General features: G+C 40.5%; 1 protein-coding gene across 8 annotated transcripts in view; it reads left to right on the forward strand.

Annotated features, from left to right (window-relative positions):
• LOC116424756 (IGF-II mRNA-binding protein) overlaps positions 1 to 22,702 on the forward strand; it is a 76,843-nt gene that overhangs the window by 19,687 nt on the left and 34,454 nt on the right. The window contains exon 1 of one of the 8 annotated variants that reach the window (XM_031971565.2): positions 15,463 to 15,831. The exons of 6 other annotated variants lie outside the window; for them this stretch is intronic. In XM_031971565.2, coding sequence (XP_031827425.1) covers positions 15,821 to 15,831 — 11 coding nt within the window. In that variant the 5' untranslated portion in view covers positions 15,463 to 15,820. Of the gene's footprint in view, positions 1 to 15,462; positions 15,832 to 16,252; positions 16,866 to 22,702 lie in introns of those variants that run through there. One more of the 8 variants, XM_031971566.2, reaches the window with a different exon arrangement.

A 22,702-nucleotide genomic window follows, 5' to 3' on the forward strand; every position in this document is an offset into this window, starting at 1 on the left:
TCGTTACTAATAGAAAGTCAAACTTCCCCTGTGTGTAGAATAACTTCTTTCAATCGAATTCTTTAATTTTTCCTTTGAAACTACAAAATTCAGCAAAGCGAGTATTAAATTCAATTCGGTAGAGAAGAAAGGATATATTTCACTTCCCTGAATCAATTTTTCATTGCAACCAGTTTTGCCAGCGTACTTCATTATGATATACATCCGAAGTCCAATTAAAATGTTTTGGTTGAGTGATTTTTCTTTCCAACTTTTACATGTCTCGAATTTTTATTATTGTACGCAACTACCAGCTTGAAGAATGACTTCAAAACAGTTTTACCACTGGCAGTTAACCAAAATTAAACAATTTTTGTTTTCCAAAACTTACTCCCAAACTTTCATTAAATCAAAAGAAAATGAATAAAGCGTTCATTCAAGATTCCATTTCATTATTTTAACACTAACAAAAATCCAATCTTTCGTAGTCATTAAAACCAATGTGATCAACGAGCGTTTCAAAAGTACCGCGCCACCCTAGCCAAGCTAAATCTCATCGAAAGACCAAAGGGAAACGAATTAACACCGCTTCTTTTCTTTGTTTCAGGTAAGGAATGCCCGAGAGTTCTTTGCCCTTGAATTCTCGCCGAGGAGGCGTCGCGTGACTCGGGTCGATTAACCCATTGACAGATTCGTCGAGCAATTTCAAAATTTCCTCTTTTTTCGGATATGACCCCGCAAATTACACGTTTCCATAACTTTACCGGTTCTCTGCGATCACAGGCAGAATTATCTTCTGTCCTCCGAGAAAGTCGGCCAACTATCTTTTTCTATTTTTCTTATTTCTGCCCGGAACTTGATATCGTCGAACGGCGAGAATATAAAGCCTCGTCTAATATCGGAAATTGCGTTTCGTCGGTGGGTTAAAGGAACCGTGGTCCCGTGGATCCTCGGCATTACACAGAGAACGATACACGAACGTCGGTTTCTAAGCAATAATTTCGAAGGATACGACCCGGTGAGTGATGACCTCGCGTCTCTCTAATTTTTTTCCTCTCCCGGGCCGGCATTCGCTCGAGACCATCGCCGACCGATATTATGGCCGATCGAGGTAAGATTGCCAGCTGTAACGGGATTATTCCGGGAATAGGAACCGAAACGGGCTCGCGATTTTTATTAATCGATCGCGAGATACCGCCGGCGTTTTTCGAAACTGGGCCTATGCGCTATCATCCCCCTTTTCACCCTCGGCACACCGCTTCCCATCTGTCGTGCTTCATTTTTGATAGTTTCTTTCGACCCGGTTTCTCTTCGTCCTTTCGAAGTTTCAACTTCATTCGGTGGATCCTCGATGCCTGTTTATATAAAAGGAGTTGGTATGTAGGTTGCTGTAAAAGTTTCGGGAATTCGCCATTTCTAACGCTGTCAATCAGTTGTTTATTAGTTTCGTAAAGCTTCACATTTTTAACCCCTTGGTCTGCAATATCGTGTCAGACTGGTGGTGAAAATTTCGAATAGAATTTAACAAATATAAATGTCACTTAATTCTTCCAAGTCCGAATTGAATATTATTTTTCTATTATTAATTGTAATACTTCTGAGTAAACGTAGACATACAAGAAGCGTAGAATTTTTCTCTTTCTTTACTGAATTATGAACAATAAAACATTTCTGTTGAACGCAATTGGAAAAGAAATCATAGGGTAAGGGGTTAAACTTAGAAAGTGCTGACACAACATAATGAAAAATATATCAATGTTGAAGGAGAATATTTTAAAAAATAATCGAACCATTAGTTCACACTTATTTGTGACTTTTCTCATAGTTTCCTGAAGCTTCTGCAGCAACCTACGTAAAATTGGGAATGAATGGCTAGAAGAATCGTGAATGGTTGAATAATATTTCAACCGGTTTCATTGTAAATATAGATATAGGCGTGATTTTTGCCGAATGGTGGTTATCAGCAGGTGTCACGGGGACGTGATTTTACTGTTTCTGAACCAGCAATTCGGAATTACTTATTTTCTACCCTGAACCTATAATTTCGAGTTAACATATTCTTTTTTTTTTAATATTCTTGATTGAACATGTTTCCTAATAATGAGGGTTTTGCACTTGAAATAATGATGGTTTTATTAGCTTCTAAGCAACAGATGCATCTGATTTTGTGAATACAAATTTTAGCATGAGCTTGGACGATTTGTAGTATTTTTTTGTTAGCCATCGTTCATATTGAAGGGGTGAAAACAGCCCTCCAAACTGAGGATGAGGAACGTATTTTATCGAATATATGGAAGGTACTGCCGACTACTTGAATATTATCAGAATTTCTGTAACAGCACTTGTAAAAACGATATATTAGCAAGTACATACTAAGTTTTTTTTATATGAATTAGATTTGTTTTAATGTTTAGAATTAGAATTATATGAATGTTAATATATTTACTGAAAATTGAATATTATTACGTTTGATGAAGCTTAGTATAAGTACTTTTTAAATGAAATAAACTGAAATTAATTTACTTTTCTTGGCTATACTCTTCAAAATAACGATGGTGTTTGTTACAATACGTTACTTGTTCCAAATTAAAAACACACTCTGATTGCCAGAGCAATTTGATCTCACAAACGTAAATTTTCGAAACTTTATCTTAACTATGAACAATGATCAGCTTCAAGATTTCCCTGTGAATCCTTTTAATTCGTGCTTCCTGCAAATAAACATAGCTCGGTTGTGGAACGTCGATTGTAATCAGGTTGCTAAATTACAGAGCGGATCGTCTTGTTATTTCGATGTATTGTTGCTGGAGATACGCAAAATCGTTTGTCGGTTTAAGGGCCGCGTGGAAGATAGAATGCCGGTGTTTGCGTGACTGTGACAGAACAAAAATAAAAGCCGGGAGAATCTGAGGGGTGGGTTAGCATCAGCCGTGTCTTTCAAAATGAAGTCCTCTTTTATTATAGCAGAGAGCAAACAAATTCTTTCAATCGTGGCCTCTTCGCTATCGTCTCCCTTTGAGGTTAAATGTAGCCATCCAGTTGAACCCCTCTCGTTCGATTCAGTTTTTTCGAGTATTTAAGTACAGTCCCCGGCGAAACTTTCCGTGATTAATCTCCCTCCGAAATTTTCGGGTGTCCACGCCATAATCAGCATCGAGCACAAACATACATATTTAAATTGATCTTTCATCCTACATCGTTTCACAGTTTCCTTGCTCTGTACAGGCGAGCTTTTTATAAAATTCCAACACTGAGAGTGGTTGTATATTTATATTTATATTCATATTTCGATAACAATATTTAATATTTTTTAATAAATTTGTAGAATCAATCGAATCGATTAAAAATGCAAAAACATCACTGTATCAGTTAAAGAAATAGGAACATGATTTACTGTTGAGTTGAAAAATAAAATTCACGTCATGAAAATAAGTTGTTCCCTTAATGATTATATCGAGCAATAAATTGTTATTACGTTTTCCCGTAACTTTTACTAGACACCCATTCAATTCTTATTCCATAAAACATCTGAAGGAAAACATTTACACATTCAATAAAACCTTTGATCTAGAAACTTTAAAACAAGCTCGCGTGCGCAGGGTAAAAGAACCTTCAAATAATATAGGGTGGCTAAAAGATCGCGCGGGAGATTCGTAAGCAAAGTCAAAGCCCAGAAACTTCACCGCGTAAGCCCTAACGACGTAATATCCGGGAAATAACCGTAATTCCGAGAATCGTTTCTTTCCTTTTCCGAGAAGCGCCTATTGTCAGGCAATTTTCGAAGTTAACCGCTTCATCGTTCCCTTCGCGAACTCTCCGCAGACCTTGTTTATATAAGGACACACGTAAGTTCCTGCGCGTACCATCGAGCAGCGCGCGCGCTCGTGCACTTCCCCGCGGAATCGGGTCTCCGATAATCGCCGTTGCACCGAGCCAATCGATTGACACGCAAGCCCGAGCACAGGCGCTATCAAAGCTCGAACCTGTAAGATTTCCTCGGCCAGACGAAACCGCCTCCACTGCCCTTAAGCGTAATCGGCATTGGCGGCGAACAACCCGGCAAGAGAAAGTGTTGCTTTCCCAGGTTTTCCAGCCTGGCCTTGAAATTTCCCTCTCGATGCGCTGCCTACCCGCCCCTTGTCCCCTTGCCGGAAAATACGCTAGGATGGAGATGAAAAAAAACCAGACAGAGATAGTGAGAGGTGATAGACGAGGCGCGGCGGTGGGGTGGAACGAGAGAAAAAGAAGAAAAAAACGAGAGGAAAGAGTGGAAGAAGGGAGAGAGATTGAGCGAGCGAGAGCAGGGTTAGGGGATAGCAATGGCCAGCTCCCGCTGCCGCGTGCGCGCGCGACCCTGCTCGCGATAAGTTTGCACAGAGAGTGAGAGTGCGTAGAAAGAGAAAGCATCAGAAACGGTCGGTCTCGCCCCGCGAAAGCGAAAGAGAAACGAGCTTTCGATGGTAACGGTCGAAAGGTGAAGAAGAGGCGAGGCGGGAGGGACGGAGCTAGCGGGATGAGGAGGATGGTGTAAGATAGAGCGGAGAGGAAACGGGTGGAAGGGGTGAGCAGGGGTGAATCGCCCGGCGACGTCGACTCCGACGTCGCTTGGAAGGGGTCGGAGGATCCGGGTGGTGGTTGGTGTAGGGGGTGAGCGCTGGTGGTGGTAACGGACGAGAGTAAGAGGGCTGGAATGGAAGTCGCGGAAATCCAGAAATAGGGGATGGAGAAGCGACGAAAGGGGCGCCACGTGCTGTGGGAGAGAGGGTCGTTCATCCCCGGGTCAAGGTTACCTAACCAGACTCCTCGCAGACCTCACCCTCGCCACTGGCAGCCAGCACCGTACCCTCAGCATCCGCGCTCCCAGCTACCGTGGAATCCTTCCTTACATTGCTTTTCCTCCTTCCCGCCGCCTCTGCCGCTGCAGTCGCCATCGCCTTCGGGAAACGCTCTTTTGTGATTGTTTCTCGCGGGTTTCTTGCTCCATCGAAACTTTCCGCCGTTTCCTTCTGACCGCGGGTCCTGTCTAGCGGGGTCAAGGTTGTAATACTTCGGCAGGGGCGGCAACTCGGTGCTATAGAGTCGTGGTAGACTGTAACGTTTCGAAAATTGACGATATTGTCGTGTTTGTTGTTAACATTTAACTGCCGATGTGATCAATTTTAAACTACTCCGAATTTTCTTCTTTGTTTAATAATATATGGGCATCTGTTAAAATCAGGCATTAGAGTCAATTTTGTTGTATTTAATATAATAAGTTTGTTATTTAGCACAAAAAATGTGTTTTTGAGGCTCCAATTCGTCGGTTAAGGGTTAATTCCAAACATCAGAAGGCTTCAATACCAGGGTTATTGACTCGTTCGTTGCCAGAAAAAATTGTCGAATCGATTTAATGATTTGAGGCTGGTCATTATATGAACATATAAGTAGAATGCAGCACGCCAAATGTAAAAATCTACGAGCTGTTGTTCAAGTACTCGTTTCTACCCGCTTTCAATATTCCAGCGTTTCATTGGTTTTTCGATGGTTTTCGTGTACCTGCATCGTTTTCCTTCAATTACATAAGTTTTGAATAGGTTTATAAATTTAGTTTGGTCATTGTTGGACATTTTGTCGCGAGATTTCATTAGTTTTTTGTTGAAGAGTAGCTTGGGAATTTGGCTTAACGAGGCTTGTTGAATTCAGAGTGTCAGTGTGTCAGACTTTTTGCCAGGCAACATTATGACACGCGTGAATACGCTCTGCAATTCATTAATCTGATGGAAAACTACTCGTGATATTCTGTGTGTATTTCTACGGACGCTGGGTGTTTATACAGAGCTGGCCTCGGCTGCAACTCTTTTTATCGCGGCGCCTTTCATTGGACAATCGGGGCTGGGTTAGCTTTGGGTTGGGTCGATCATTAACACGCGTGAAATTTTTCGGTGGTGGTTCGGCGATAATCGATTTCTCCGGTGATTTTAAAATCGTCAATATTACTTTTGTATCTATAAGCGTAAATTATTGTTACTATATTGAGTATTAGTGATTGTAGAAAGATAGAGTATTAAAGTTTTGCAGCTACTCATTAAACAACGTAATGGAAAATTTTCGAATCAGCTGTATGAATTAGTTTCAGAACTTATTGTTAGTAATTACAGTGCTTACAAGAGGACGCATAGAATATATCTTTGTAACATTGAAATCCAATCAACAATTAGATTTACTCTGACCTGTTGCTGCTGATTGATCATTTTTGAGCTCTATAAATAAACAAGTACATCAAAATAAAACATTTCTTAATTTATATGAACTATCAGGCTTTGCAGTAAAATTTAGCAAATGAATTGCAAATATTTTCTACAGATACATATTTTGATAAATGAATTTTTGAAGTCAACAAGAATTTTTGTTCTTTATATTCCTTTTCACTTGAATGTAAACGAATGTTCATTACTCGTTGATAACATGTGCTACACGTTCTGCGTCCAAAATCCACGGTTAATTAACAAGTAAGAAAGAAAAGGAATTCTAAAATTGAAAATCACCAGTGTTCGAAGAGACAGCTTATCATTCGAATATAAAATATGATGAATGCCACTTCCGCCAATGGTCGTAAAGGGTAAAAGCTGGCCAAATAGAGATCAGAAATTAATTTAATCGGAATGGTGGGGTAAAGAGCAGTCGGCGAGGAGTTCCTGTCGCACGATTACTCGCTGGTTATTCGAGACCTCGTCATAACATTTGTACGAGAGACATAAATTCCGCGTCAGGTTGGCAAACCTCCCAGAAACAGCGGAGTAATGCCCGATAAGGCTGTAGCCAGGATGAAATTTCTTGACGGAAACCATAAAACGCCGTTACCCCAAAAATCGCATCACCGCCACCTCTGTTCCATTCCTGGGCAATAAAAGAGGGCATGTTCTGGCAGCGGTGCGTGCCCTCATAAAAAGTTCAGTTTTCCCTCGGTTTCTTGTTTGACGCTGCTCTGGCTTAACTCGTAATTTTCCGCGCTCGAGTTACGTGACTTTTGAAGAAAGAGAAAATTAAGCCGTAATAAAATCTCTGTACCAATTAAAAGATCCGGCCATGCTTTTTTGGGTTAAGGGAATTCTGCGTTGTATAATTATAAATAAACGATAAATTCAATTGATTACTCGATTTATTCGATATATTATATTTTTAATACATGCGGTAATATATTTGAACACTATGAATTTAGATTACTAATTGCATTAATTTAAATTCGAATAGTTACATTCCTAAAAGTGAAAATTATAAGAATTAACTAACCAAATTGATTGTTACTAACAAGCTAAACAATATTTCTGTCAATGAATTTCAAATTTAGTTAATGAATTTCAAATTTAGTTAATAAATTATTATTAAATTCTCGATGTTCATAAGTTCCTAATAAAAAAGTGTTATCAAATAAATTACACCATAACCAAATAGTATTGTAAAATATCTTCAGAAAATTACTTTTCGAAACTCAAATTCCCATAAAAATGATAATACAATACATCAACACCAACATTAATCCGTTAACAATGTTGCAAGAAATCTGAATAGAATCAACTTACAAATTCTCGTCTCATTTCGCTTAATCAGCTCGCACGAGTATTTGATAATCACCGCAGCATGTCGCGAAAAGAACGTGTACTGCGTGTCGCGCAGCGGCGCGTTTTCGTGAAATTCGTCTTGTCCTGTGACGTTTGGGATTCGGCATCGCGATTCTGTCTTCCTTCCGGTATCGTGTCAATTTGAATGCATTCACGTCGGCATGACGCATAATTCGCGGACGGAGGTGGAAGGAAGAACGTCTCCCTGCCGAGTTAGGGTAGCTCTGCCATAAACTTTCATTCTCTCTTATTTATCACCCTTCGCGTGTACCATTCCTTCGCCCATCCGCTCGGCGAACTTAACCATTGTACATACGGCCGGAGGGAAAGGAAGAAAGGGGTGGGCTCGAGTTAAGAATGCATTTCGCGTTCGTCTGGCCGCGCTGCGTTTCTCCTCGTATACACACCGATTAAATGCCAAAGCCAATAGAGACTTATTAAAAGAGCAGGACCACCTTTTCCCCGGCGCATTGAAATTCCGCGCGACGCGTGTCCCGAGTCAGCCTCCGGCCAGTATAATGTATTTTTATACGTTTCAAATGACCAGCGGAATTTAGATTTCGTTTCACCATCCTCCGCATTCTTCTTCCTTTTCTCCTTTTTATTTCTCCTGCCGACCGATTACTCGGAAACGCAAATTGCTGCTTGTTCACAAGAAATTGTTTTGTTTGTACCACACATGAATTTCTGAAATTTAATTGTACAACTCGACTGCGGTCTGATTTCTTCGTTTATTTTTAATTTTGTGTAACTCGATGTTATTCTTGTGTAAATCGAAATGTAGACAGATAAATTGAAAAAGTATCTTCTTTTTGAAAACCTAACTTTCAATTGACTTAAATGAATTATTCAAAGGTTTAATTATTTGATTATGAAAACTAATCATAATTTGAACTTTACTTTATTATAAATATAGAAATATTAACAAATCTACAAGCAAAAATACAGGGATATACTGACTCAAACTTTCCGATAACATCTTATACACACTTATAAATATGATTCCTTTTCCATTAAAATCGTTTCATTTATTACTATGAAAACATTAACAAAGAATACATGTTTCCACCCTCTGTTCGTGCCGTCCAATTCTTCTCCCTGATCAGTGGACGGATCCTCGGCTGCCCGGGACTCGAATAATCCCTCCTGCCCGGAGAGTCTCGCTCTCCGACGAGACCAGCGTTATCGCGCGGAATTTGTTCCGAAACGGCATCCAATTCCGGTCGCGGAGGGTTAGTTCAATATTTAAGAGAGCCTCGCGGGTGAATGTGGCATGAGCACTTCCGAAAAAGAACGAACGGTCCCGTTTCACCCCCCGGAATATATGCACTTCGCATTTGTCTACCCACGCTTGGTGCCCTCCGCGATGTTTATGTGATTCACCGATGTAAAGGTGGAGGAGGCGGCGGCCGGAGGAAGAAGTAACGCGAATAGGGGCTACGGGGTGGGGGGTTCCGAGGGGGAGTGAATCGTCTCCCTTCTGAAATAATGTCGAGTATACCGAATGCAAGAACGTAACCAAGGGAGTGCGCCCGCTTATTGCCTTAAATTGCTAATTGGGCTTAGGACCGACGCTGCCTTTGCACAGCGCGCGCGGTCTCTCTTTCTTTGTACCCCCGAATCCGTCCTCCTTCTCCCTCACACCCCCTTTCGGCGTGTTCGTCTGTCTCGCTTCTGGCTCGACCGTTTCCCCTGTCCTTCTTCCTTCTCTGCACGCGTAGGTTCCCCGACTTCGACTTCCTCGATGCCTATTGTCGGACGTCAGACCCTTCGCCGCCGCCTCCACCTCTCTTTCTCTTTCTCTTTCTGTCTTTCCTTCTTTCTCTCTTTCTTTCTTTCTCTCACTTTGTCTATCCTTCGGACGTGAGGGAAAGAGAAGCAAGGAGGAAAGTGGATGAAGGAAGGAGAGCGGGCGCCGGTTACGGGGAGAGAGATTACCGCACCCTGCTTCTTTTCTTCCCTGTCGAAACAGCATTTACCCCCATTGTTTTCTCATCTCGAAAAGTTTAACAGGATCGACTCGTGATGCCTTTTCAAATCTGCTCGCGGGACTCCTCCCCTGCTCCTTCTCTTCGTTCTCTCTTCTTTTTTCTTCGCCGGTTTCTCCCTTGCTCTCCGCATACCTCTCGCAAGGGTGGCTGGCGAACTTACGACACTTAGTCTCTCCTGAGTTTGCTTCCCTTTCGAACGTCTTTTCGAACGATTGAGGATCCATGGGACTGAACACCGAGCGAGTCTTGTGTTCTTTCTTTCGTATGCTTTTTCAAAGTTTAGTATAGATTGACGGAGATTGTATGTAGACATTGTGCATCAAATTTAAGAGAAATGCAGTCTGATTATATATTAAAACTAGATTAGAATGCTCGATGACAAGGTACTATATGTAATTGTTAATTAGCACTTACCGTAATCACGGTTTTAATTATGGATTAACGACAACTGTGGATCATTGAGGATAATGTATTAATATGTTTGTGAATATTATTTGTTAATATGTTTGTTAACATGGTTGTGAATTGTTAATATGTGTTTGATTATATTGTAATATGCTTGAGATCGACGTTTATAATGGAGTCGTTCACAGGTCAACGTTATTATCTCCTCTTCTTGGAGGTTTTTAGTGCTAGAACAATTAATTAGCTTTTTATGTACGTAATTCTATCAATATTTTTTAGTTTTCTTTATCCGGTGTTAATCACTTAGGTAAATGAATGGCTCAATCGTCTGTCAATCTAGATTATGTTTAAGAAGGAACGCGTGACGATGTTCTCTTACCTCCTTCAGCCAAGTTAGAAGCAGACCGTTGTGGCGTGTAAAGAAAGCAAGAAGAAAGAGAAAAAGAAAAAAGCATTAATCGTGGTTTCGCCAACCGATTCCCCTGACTCACCTGCCGGTCGGATAGCGCGACGGACATACGCACGAACAGTTTATTCTTCATCGTATTATCGTGCGCTCCCTTATATGACCACGAGTAGACTAATCTTGATACCGGTCTCGTGTTGCCAGAGATACCAGTTTATATCAGCCGTAATCGTATTCTCGAACGGAAATTAATATTAATCGTTTAAGAGAATGCTGACGGTCGACTGATTAATGAAACGTAATGCGCAATTTCGGATGAAAAGTTGAAGAATAATGTCAGTGATTTGGGACACACGTTTAATAAGATTAAAGCTGCTATTCTTAGAGTCCTCTTCGATTGAATCAAGTTTTCTGTCAACACTCAAAAACCGAAACATCGAGTGCACTGTAAAAAATAATATTATTAAAAAAGAATACGTATAATTATCTTTCTTCTTACTAAAAGAAGCTTAGTGTGCTACATGTTTCTAAATAGCACCTGGAAAAATTACAAAGTATCAATTAAAAGAAACGAGACAGAAGAAAATCGTTACCAGCGTACCCATTTCTCTTTTAACTTCTGGGGAACCAACCCCTTTCCGAAGCACTGTGAAAATCAACAAATTTCACGTAATATAGATGTTATGTATACACATAAATATTCGAAAAACTTCTGATTCGACTTGAAAAAAAGTCGATTAATAGATCTAAATATTAATAGCGTCCCAGGTGTCTAGATAAATTTAGTCCGCAGCAGAGTTAACCACTTGCGGTGGCAATTTTGCGGTCAATATGAAGGTATAATATGTTCTTGGCAATTTTTGAACAAAAACATCATGACGTGCGTAGCACATCTTTCCAGCTCAAGTAGTTAACCAATTAACTGTGCAATTTAGTTTGAAATATCTCTCGTTTTGCGCGGAATAAAATAAAAAAATGAAGTGTGTATTCGCCAAACACAGTACAAATGCACCTAGGGTGTATTTTAATGAAAAACCAAAGCAAAACGAATAACAATTACATGTTTATCTGAAAAAATAAAGAATTAATATTATTTCAAAATTTAAGATGACGTGTATACTCGTCGAACGTAGTTAACTGGTTAAACGAGTCACAGTCGCAGGTTGAATCGCGAGCCCTGCGCAACCTGCGCCCGATTTCGTTCTTACCGGACGGAATCGTACGCGCGCACACCGTTGCGAGGACGCGCGGGAAACGCGTATTCATTGTAAACAGTAGGAGAAAAAATTTCGAACACGATCCTCGGCAATCATAGGTGTCTGCCAGCCACGTGGCAGCTGCTTCAACAGCTGTTACCACCCCGATGCATCAGAAGATGCGCCAGTTTCTTCTTTTTTCACCTCCTCCCCCTCTGCCTCTTTCTTTCTATCTCTCGCTACCCTCCCTTCCCCGAGCACCGTTTTTTTTGCGCTTGTTTTGCCGTTGATTTTTAATGTCGCGATATCACGCGCGAGGAACGCGGCACGCTGCTGTTCGCCGCCGCCGCCTCGCGTGTGCATGCTCAGCACCCCGGCACAAAAAGGAAACACATCGCCGCCGCTGCTGTGGGCCCCGAGTCCTTCGGACGGGAATTATCTCCTGTTCATCTTCATTCACAGTTCTTGCGCGCCGATTGACAGCCACAAAAGCGTTCGCGCCGACGACGCGCGAGACTCTAACAAGAAACCTCCACGAAATTGTTAATTCCCCGTCTACGGAGACGTCCGTCGTGTTTAATTAATCGAGGCCCGTTGTTCGCCGTGTCTCGTTCGGACGTTTCGTTTCCTTCTTCTTGGATTGTGCGGGGTGCGCGAGACCATACACTGCCTGCGAATTGCTGATCACCTGTGATTGTTCTGCAGAGAATGGATATTGTGCAGCATGATTGTTTTGTTTTCTTGTGAGATAGCGGATCTATACTTTGATCACCTTTCGAGATTATTGCTGGAAGTTGAATAATGAATTTCGATGGACGGTATTCTTTCCGATGTTTTGACATGTTTGTGTTTGGCTCGAAATTTGAAAGATAACAACAGGTGTTGAAGTTTTACCGTTTACTTGACTGAACGCTTTCTTTTATTATGTGGCTTTTCTAATTTCAAATCATTGTAGAATAATGAAGTTTATAACTGAAATGCATTGTGAACTTTGCGTTCATAATACATTGTATTCTATGTAATTGAAGAATTGAATAGCTTTAAAAATTTAATGGCTTTTCCGGTATGAAATACATATAAAATGCTGCATTCATTATTCTGAAATACGAACTTCTGAATTATTAACAATTCCCTTTAAATTGTCAATGACTACCATCTGATACCTCAAGAAAGCTTTTCAATCCAATACTAATTTGTCTCTTATAAAGTCAATAAAATGGATCAAATGCCATAGAACACGTCAAAACTGATTTAACGCATTGATTACGTAAAATATTTATTACATTAAAGCGAACAATAGAGTGGTAAATTGAATGATATTGACCATGCAAAAATATGATGCGTAACATATTTATCTCTGCGTATATCCCATTAGCGGTCGTCGCAGTGTAAACGGTAACCAAATAAGACAAACAAAACAAACAAATAATAAGTAAATATTCATCGACGAAGTTCAAAACGATAAACCATACAGCCGATTACTAAGTCTTAAATTATGCTACTCCATCATCCCGTATTTTGTACAAGTCAGAAAGTTCGTGTCTCTAAAAATTGTTCAACTAAAACGCGTTACAATTCGCGGTGTAAACGATTCGCAGCCAGCGTTTGTCGAGCCGGAGCCCGTACACGCGCGTAACACACAAAGAATTCGATACAATGGGGAAATCACTTGCAGTAGAGGCATATACAAGCCAGGCGGCGGCGGCGGCGGCGACGGCGGCAGGCGCGGGGACCCGCGAGCGGTCGCCGGTTTTTACGCGCAAGCAAAATTACTCGTGCAACGCGTGTTTTCCTGTCCACGTTTTCTCCCCTTTCTTTGCCAGGCAAGCCGTACGCATGGTCGAGCCACCGAGTCCGGGATATTGATCAATTAGGAAAAATTCATGTTGAATGGTACGCCGACTTGCGAAATCAATTTGAACGAGAGGGACAGAGCCAAAGGAAGGGAAAGAGAGAAAAAGGGAACGGCAGGGAAAGGAAATACGTGAATAGAACGTATTCGGATGTTGCTTGTTTTCATCAAATATATTGAAACGACGACCATCTCCCTCGGCTATCTCTGAATTGGCGGTCCCCGCGTGTTCGGTTTGGACATTTTTTGGGCCTTTTTAAACGGTGCATGGGCTGCATACCGCCGCGCAAGTAAACGTAAATTGCTCGAAGCCTCTGTCCAAAGGCGGCGGATCGCGTGGAAAAGGATGGTATCGTGGAATCACGCGATTCCAGCTATTCGACTCATTGTTAATCTGTTAACGATGCTTATTAAAATCGGAAACACGCGACGCTTGTCATTGCCCAATTGGGATTTTCTGCTCCTAGTTTTTCTCGTGGAACCGGTTCGCTCTAATCACTTTGTTCGTAGCTTTTCGAAGCAACAAGTTTTTAAGCTATTCTTAGTCTGGAATTGCTTGATTATTGCGCAAATGATTGGTCATTTCCAGCGATCTTATAATTTATACTTTATTATTCAATTATTAAGTATGTCAATAATCGAATTCAAATACGCGTACGGTTTGTCGTATGAAATTTCATGAAGAATTACAAAATCAAGCTACTTTCGACACGTGTGTGTACCATAAGTACAAAACTATTCAAATGTGCTGTTTAAATTATTAAATGTTGTAGTTTAATATATTTTAATGTAGTTTTAATATTAATTTACGACCAACTCTAAGATCGATGACAATTGTTCTATAATAAATTGATGCGCTAATTATTTAATATTCAAATAATTTCTTCAAATATTGCACCTTTCGTTCATTTAATCAAATTGTTCGCTGACAAAATTTATTTTCCCTCGATTCTGATTTGGTATATTGATACTGCAGCAGTTTTGAGTGTCTTTCAATTGGCCAAAAATTCGTGACCACACGTACCCTTACAAGCGTTCGATAACAATGAACTATAATAGAAAGCAACGGTGAGACCCCTTCATGAGTGGTTCGTTCGCCTTCTTTCCTGCTTGGTTATGCTTGTTTTAAAATCACCATCATTATGTTCTCGAATTCCGCTCTCCCAGAAACACTCATTACACTCCCCTGAGACGAAAAAAAAGAAAGGGATCCTTGAATGACTCTGGGAGCTTTAAATTAACCGCGCGAAACCTCGACATATTTGAGTTTCGATCGAAACGTGACCAAGTCGCTTGTGGAATATAATTTTCAATAAATGGTATTGTTGAAATTGTTTTGCATATATAAAAGATAATTTTTTGTAAATAAGTTTAAAAGACGAATTAAACTGAAATTCGTATGAAACAATAGACAAAATTATTCGTATAGTATAAATGTAGAATCCAGAAGATTACTTTTTACATTATGCGTTACAATTAAATACGAATATGATATATGTTAAATATTCAACTAACCTTACGTTAATCAAATGCTTAACATATTCTCTCAGGGAATTTAACGGCACATTTCGTTTTATTAAATTAAATTTCATTAAATTATACATTGTTCATTTTATCCAACAATATCCCACTCTTTCCCAAAATATTTATACTAATATTTACTTGTATATCATCACAAATACTCATTTCGCATAGTTACAAAAAACGAGTAACGTGTACCGACGATTTCTCATCCCATCGCTTCAACCACAGAAATCATCTTCAAATAAAATATTCGAAGAAAGAACCTCCAATTCGTGATACACCGCCAAAAATATCTCCCAACAGTTTAGCAAACGCGGTCGCTAAAAAAGAAAATGCATCGCGATCGCAGACACGAAAGAAGAAAGACAAAATTCCGCGGACTCGGGCCGCGTTACGAATTCGCCGGCCGGATAATCTCCATCGGGTTTCGCGGGACTCGTGAGTCTCCGGATATCTTCGTGCAGCGTCGATTTCCGCGCTGATCGAGCGTGGCGCTCGAGTCGACCGGCCGCTCTCCTCGCGTTCGCAGTACGCGGCGGAACGTGAGCCAGCGTGTGGCGTGAGAGAAAGGATGATTTTTCCGGTGCATCGGTTCAGGGAAAAAGGGCAACGTAGCTAGGCCAGGCTGTGCTGGTCCTCGAAATAAATTCCATCGTTCGCGCGTGTAACTAACTCGGTGCGCGAAGATCAGCGTGCGCCCGCGAGCGCAAGCGTCGATCCGATTTTTGGTTCGCGGTGGTCGGTACGGACATTTTCAAATCCGAGTGGCGGGACCGGCACCGCGCGAAGTGGTTCCAGAAGCTGGGAACAGCGTTGCGTCGTCGCTCGTGAACGCGGAGACACGTGGTACCGGCTGAGATATCGGTTCCATGCACACGGGGTGAGTTCAGGCTAGAGCCTCCCGCACACATGTACGCATACACGCACAGATACACGAATACACAGGTCCACACATAGAGAACCGTTTACTTACCGACGATCACCGTTCGACGTCGAACGTCTTGGTCGCGTCGCGGTCACGTGACGCGTTGTTCGCCGCACGAAAGAAATTTCCACGCGTTCGTTCCACTTGCCGCGAGCCCTGCGTGGTGTGTCACCGGCGGCCGACAACACGCGAATCAAACGTTGTTTCGATGCATTTTCTTCTACGTCGCGTGGAATCAGCTCGTTCGGCGTGCACGCGCGGACGCCTTTTCGATCGACGTTCGCACGTCGTCACGCGATCGTCGTCGTGGTACGCTCAGCGGGGAAACATTTTCCACGATTGTCCGTTGATCGCGCAGATTCTTAGCGACGGTTGACACGCGTGCACCCGAGAACGGATCTTTGAACGGACTGTGTGTGCTGTTGGACTCTCGAAGGACCGAGAGCTGCTCCTGCACGGTCTCTAGCCGTTACGGGACCGTCGCGGGAACTATTTTGTCGACGTGGAAGAACGTCAACGGTGCTTCGATACCACCGAGTGATAATCCGTTTCCCGTGCTGCTCCTCCGCTGGCCGTCTCCGGCTCAAACAATTTTTCACCGACGCGCAGCTTAACCTTGCGCGTATGTGTATACACGCGCGTGCTATGTGCCGTTCCATTTTTTTTCCTCCTGTGACTGCTCGGTGTTGGCCGCGCGCGCGGTATCAAAGGTGAACAGAGTCAGGTTAAATATCGCCCGGTAAACAACAAGAGAGCGGTCAGACGGCAAGAGAGAGAGAGAGTGTGTGTGTGTGAGAGAGAGAGAGGACCTCTCCGGGACGCGCACAATAGAGGAGAAATCAGCGACGGTCGTTTTTCGGTATGCCGATGCCAATGGGCGCCGTTGTTGCGTCGCTAACAAACGGGGACAATGCTATTGGCTGACTACCAATAAGTCAACGACGAACCTCGCCGTATCTGCGAATTCACAGCGGCGTCGTCTCGTGCGTGTAAGTGTTCACCAACTTGTTTACATCCGTTTTTTCGTTACCCTTTATACACGGCTGCAGATATACCGCGACGCGTTATAAGACTGGAACCGTTCAGCGAAATGGTAGCATGCCGGACTTTCTTAGCCTCGTGGGAACGAGACGGAAGAAAATAGCGTCGTTTTTTCAGCTGTTGAAGATCTTTTCTTGTTTTTCAACGTTCTTATCAACACGGTCACCGTCAGCCGGAGTTTCCAAATTACTTGAAAACAGTTGTAAGAAAATAGGCATCGGATCAACATGTTTAGTTACATAGGTAGTAGCTATATGACAGTGTTACTTGAGAGCTACAATACGAAACTATAATAATGATACGATAATAATCAATTTTAACATATTTTGGCTTTGTTATGAAACAATAAGTAATATTATGCAAAACGCTCAAAATTCTTGTGGCAGTCAACTTGTTCAACGAGAAGTACATAATCGTGGATTGGTTATTCGTGGGACGTTATTTTGACTTGATTACGTTGACGTTTTGGCCATATTGTGGAAGGCTCCCTAATGTTTCAATAACTGTTAGTACTATAAATTTAATAATCATAATTGAAAGAATAATAATTTATCACAATTTGTATGTAAATATAAAACAAAAATTATGGTGTTAGAAACAATAATGTTGAACACTTATCGAAGAGTACAGGTTATGCGTAAACGTAATATCTTTTGCATACTTCGAATTATGTAGAACATTAAGCACTGGTATCAACTTACCTGAATGTGTTGATTATTTAACACGGAGATAGCCGATGCTTTTCACGTTACATTGTATTTACATTCACGAAATAAATATCCGCGGAGGAAATAACGGTTTCGTAAACGGTTTCGTAGGAAACCGAAGTGTACGAACGTTAGCCATTTTATCGGTTTGAATAAATCGTTTTGTATCGAAAGTCAGTTTGCTCGCGTGGTCCCTTCATAAAATACGAATAAACGCGCGTAATGTTTTCAAGTTAAACGTTGCGATACAATTTACGTTATATGCGATACTTTCGAGCGGGAAGTAAAACATTGTAACGAGGTGTTAGGTCGAACTTTCGAGGAACGTTGAAATTGCGCAAAGACTGACCGGTGCATTTTTTTAAATTGTAGCGTAATTTTCATATTGCACCACTTTTTGTCCCTGACCGAACCGGAAATCGCCTTTGACGGTTTCGGACCGCGTGTCGGCACGAAATAAAGTCCGCGGATCAATTGTCCTGCCGACGCCATTGAGCGTTCGCCGCTATCTTCAGACCATTCTAAACACGCCTCTAAGATATCGCTGCCCGTACACCCGGGATTTAGGTCACTTTTGCAAGTTTCGTAACCGTCGACGCCGTCGGATAACCGGGTACTTCGGACCACATGAACTATGCGGGTTCTGTTCGTTTTCTTTTTTCCCCCTTTTTTCATTTCTTCTTTTTGAACGCAAGATTTAGGCTGCGCTTATGAAAGATAATGAATCCAATAGCCACAGAAAAATATAGTTGTACGATATTACAAAGATTCGTAGGTCTTGAACTACGTTGGTATTAGTAGGAAGAATCTTGCTCTCTAATTTACAAAAGTAATTCCTGTTTTTATAGATTTTTAGAAGAATATAAAGAACAAGTTAATTAAATGTGTCATTAACATGTCTCAGTGTGTTTGTTTCCTTATAATTTACAGACTTGAGAGTTCTGTAAATCCATAAGTATTTAGAATTTTAGAATGAAATATACCGTTGAGTACACAAAGAATAATATTTCCGACTTTATAGTTCACTGTAACGGTATGTTCACATTTAACTTTCACTCCCATATCTTCCATCGCCATCGGACAATTTGAATTTCTTCCATTGTCAAGCCAAGGTGAATTCAAAGTAACAGAAAGTATTACTTCCATCATGATTTTTTCATCATACTATACAAATTCCGGGCCATTTGTATGCTGCTCATAGATCTTGATATACAAGTCACTTTGTAACATTATGTAAGTATTCACTTACGTTAAAAAGAAAAACGAATTGTTTCTAGCACTGTCACTGGGTATTTACATCTTAATAAACTTGTCTCTCCTACAGAGACAATTACTCGTTTAGAGACTATAGTTTCTCTTTGCATGCGTGTTCATTACTTTCTTATGCCTTCTAGAAGTGCTACCAATCACTAAATTCCGTTGAATAGGTACCGAACAAAATGAAACTGCAACTAATAATATAAAAATAAAAATAAATACAAATACATAAAAGATACATAACAAAATGTTAACATTTATTTGCAAATAGTGTAAAAGTGTTCATAACCTGGGATAGAGCGTGATCAAAGGTGTCAAAGGCATAACTGACAGAAAATTAAATTATAATAAATGATTTTAAAATGGAAGTATTTAAATTTAATTTTATACTTGGAATTGTAAATTTGTTGGATATTACGATTGAAAAGTGCATGCTTAAATATTATTAAACGTTGTTCCTTTTGCACAGAAAAATTATATCAGCTCTGAAAGTTTTCAGTTATTCCATAACTTCAAGTGTCCTCACACTTCCGTCGTAATTGGGGATCCTTGTTGCTGCAACGAACCCTGCAAGGTCGTAAACACACTGTGAGCTTATTATCGTTCCTCCGCCAACAAATTCCTTCTCATCGCATTCGCCGCATTCATCTCATTTCCCGCGCGCTATTGACAATTGATTTTAAGCGACACTTGTTGCTGATCAAAGGGCGCAGTCATGCAGTTTGTACCGTTGGAACGGGTTTCGGTAAGCGTCGAGCAAATTATGTTTAATTCATCTCAAAATTAGTCGGTGTAATATTTTCTTCTGGAAACGAATGTGGCAAGAATACTGTGCGTTAAAATGCATGAAGAATGTGGATTCTTGTTTCTTGGAAGCAACGATTTTTTATTTGTGAATTTTTACTTCTTTATTAATTGTTATTTATGGGACAACTAATTTTATAAAAACCACGTTTACTAAAAGAATTATTATTTTTTTGTATTTTATACTTAATGATGCATTTTATAGATGATATTTTATACTGTATCAACATTTTGAAAACACTGATTCAGTTCTTGCACATACATCTGATTTCTCATTTCACTTTTTTTCTGTATAAAGCAGAATTGTATTTCATTGAATAACTAGTCAAATAACTAAGTTACTCGAATAAGCATCTATTCATTATTCGAAGTGTTTGTGTTATCTATTGTGCATGCGTTTTGTTAGCTCCATCAAGCATTACAGCGATTACTCGTTCAAGCTTATTTATCTTGTTATTTGAATGAATATATAAAGAAGCCTACCACGAGAAAAGAATAATTACTATCCAAAAATGAAAAAAGCATTCAATCAATCAACATATACAAGTATCTAACAAAAGAAAGTGTGCGTAAAAATATTAATAAGAGTTTGCAGATTGAGTCATCTAGTATGAAATCATCGAACACGTTGACTGCCACGATTATCGTCGGAGCTTCCAAATTCCTTGAAAACAAAGATAATAAGAAAGTTGATATCGAATAAAAATATGTAGTAACGTGAGTAATTAGGTATTAGTATAAGAACTTCGATGCTAAATCGCTAATTATTCTAATAGCAGTTGGCTAATATAAAAATCATCGGTCTCTTGATGATTAATAAGCGTGATGAACGGAAGTTGAAACGGTTTGCGTCAAAGCAGCTGATCGTGAGATCCGGCTTCGCAAAAAAAACAATTTAGTTGCACGTGTTCGACGCGCGAACCGTTCGATAGTGAGTTCGTTAAAGATATTCCGCGGACGCACGGCCGCAATTGCCGGCAGAGGATGATTAAGCGAGACAAGGAAAACCTGTCGCTGGGTTGCCGAGCGCGAGTCGCTCGCAAAGGAAGTCGAGGACTGTCCTTCGCGTTCGTCGCTCTTGCTTTCAAGTGTGATTCAGCGTAATCCAAGGAAAGAGTGAAATCGATGCGATCTTGATGGACACGCGTCACTCCGCGAGCTGGGTAGATTGTACTAGTACCGATTCAGCTAGAACCGATATTAAGGTAAATGCGTCGACAACTAACCTTTTGAAGCTGTAAGGACAATATGTTTGTATTTAAAATTATAAATTACTCATTTAGTAATTCAAATATATTTATAGTATAGATTGTAAATTACTGACCTAATAATTAAAATATATTTATATTACAAATTATAAATATAATTATGTATAAATATCAAATGTTTATAGTTGCGCTTAGTTTATTGGTACGTTTATCTTACGAAAAGAAAATAATTAAGTTCTTCTCAGTTTAATGACGAATAAATCGTCTTATACATCTCTCTCATTCTCCTGTGGTTCCGTCTGTTTCCTCGTACATTTTTCTCTCTTTCTTTCCCGATAGCCTCATTATATCTTCGTTTTATTCGGTCCTCTCCCATGTTTGACCGTTTGTTTCATATTTTCACGCTCGCGACAAGCGTCTCCTTCCTTCAGCCTTCTTCGTTTTCCCCTCCCGCGCTGCCGACGACGGCGTCGGGCAACGACGACGAAACCGACACATGTATGTTGCAGCAGTGCAGCCTGCTAATTCGTCGTGCAGAAATATCTCGAGCTCTCGTCTGCGACCGCGGGCCGCGGCACTCGGATCGTTATTGTGAATTTCGTCCTCCTAGAAATAAACTTCTCGAACACGCTGCAACGCTGAACGACCGCGAGGCCGACGATCCTTCTCCGTCAGTCTTTCACTGTCCGTATTAAGGTCGTCGCGCGCGCGTCGGCCGACGAAGCATGGTGAATCGAATGGATCGTTTTGTACACCGTCGAACCTTAACCCTTTGCGCTTCGAGTTCCTCTTACGTTTTCCTTTTGTATTATTCTCATACTATTTCTTGTGTTTTACTTGAAACATATTTTGAAAGATGCAATGGGAAACAGTGAAAACAATTGTTTTTACTGACACTATTGAAAATATTATAAGACCAATTGAAAATGCCTCGACAGAGAAGCGCATTTTTTCATCAATCTGATGTCAAATCACATTCCACATGGGAGTGCAAAAGATTAAGGCATTTTTTATTCTATGCGTTTTGTACGTTGTGTACTTTTTACGAATTGCTTTACGTTATATTACACGCAATATGAATTTCAATGTGTGAATTATTTGTTGGGAGATGTCATTTTTAAACAGATAAACTAATTGTAAAAAACAAATGATAACAGATCAATTTGTAAATGACAATAACAAAAAAAACCATTGCAGTATGTTGTAACTTAAATTACAATAAATTTAAATATCCAAATATATATTTTCCGCACAGTCCATATATTTATTTTGCATTTGCATAAACATCTATAATTTAGTATCGACTTTCGTATTTTTGCAAAATTGAGTTGCATTTACGTAAGAAAACTTGAAACCTAAAAACAAAATCCGCATACTGATCGCAAGTGGAACTACATCGAGACCATTATCTGGGAACACAGAATTCTAACAATTACCGACTGTTCACTGAACTCTCAACATGTTAGGAGGTTGAATGGGAAATATAGCGCGCCGGTGAGGTGAAATCAGCAGTCGAGTGTCCCAACACCGAGGAAAGGTCTATCTTCAGTTCATTTATTTCACGACATGACACAGAGACTTACCCCATAAATTTAATTCTAAGAATTGGCGGAGATAAAACGCGACCACTATGCGGATAACACACGCGTTTGAAATCTAAAACTGATTCAGGTCAGTAACGGTTTTCTGACACGGCTTGCTTTCCTTTGGCGTTTAACCTTTTCACTTTGAGTAACGCGTATACTTGTCCTAGACTTCTGGACATTGACCGAAGTGATATTTACTTTTCGAAATTCTTCTGTACAGTCA

This window comes from Nomia melanderi, chromosome 5, assembly GCF_051020985.1.
Source record: "Nomia melanderi isolate GNS246 chromosome 5, iyNomMela1, whole genome shotgun sequence".
Lineage (NCBI taxonomy): Eukaryota > Metazoa > Arthropoda > Insecta > Hymenoptera > Halictidae > Nomia > Nomia melanderi.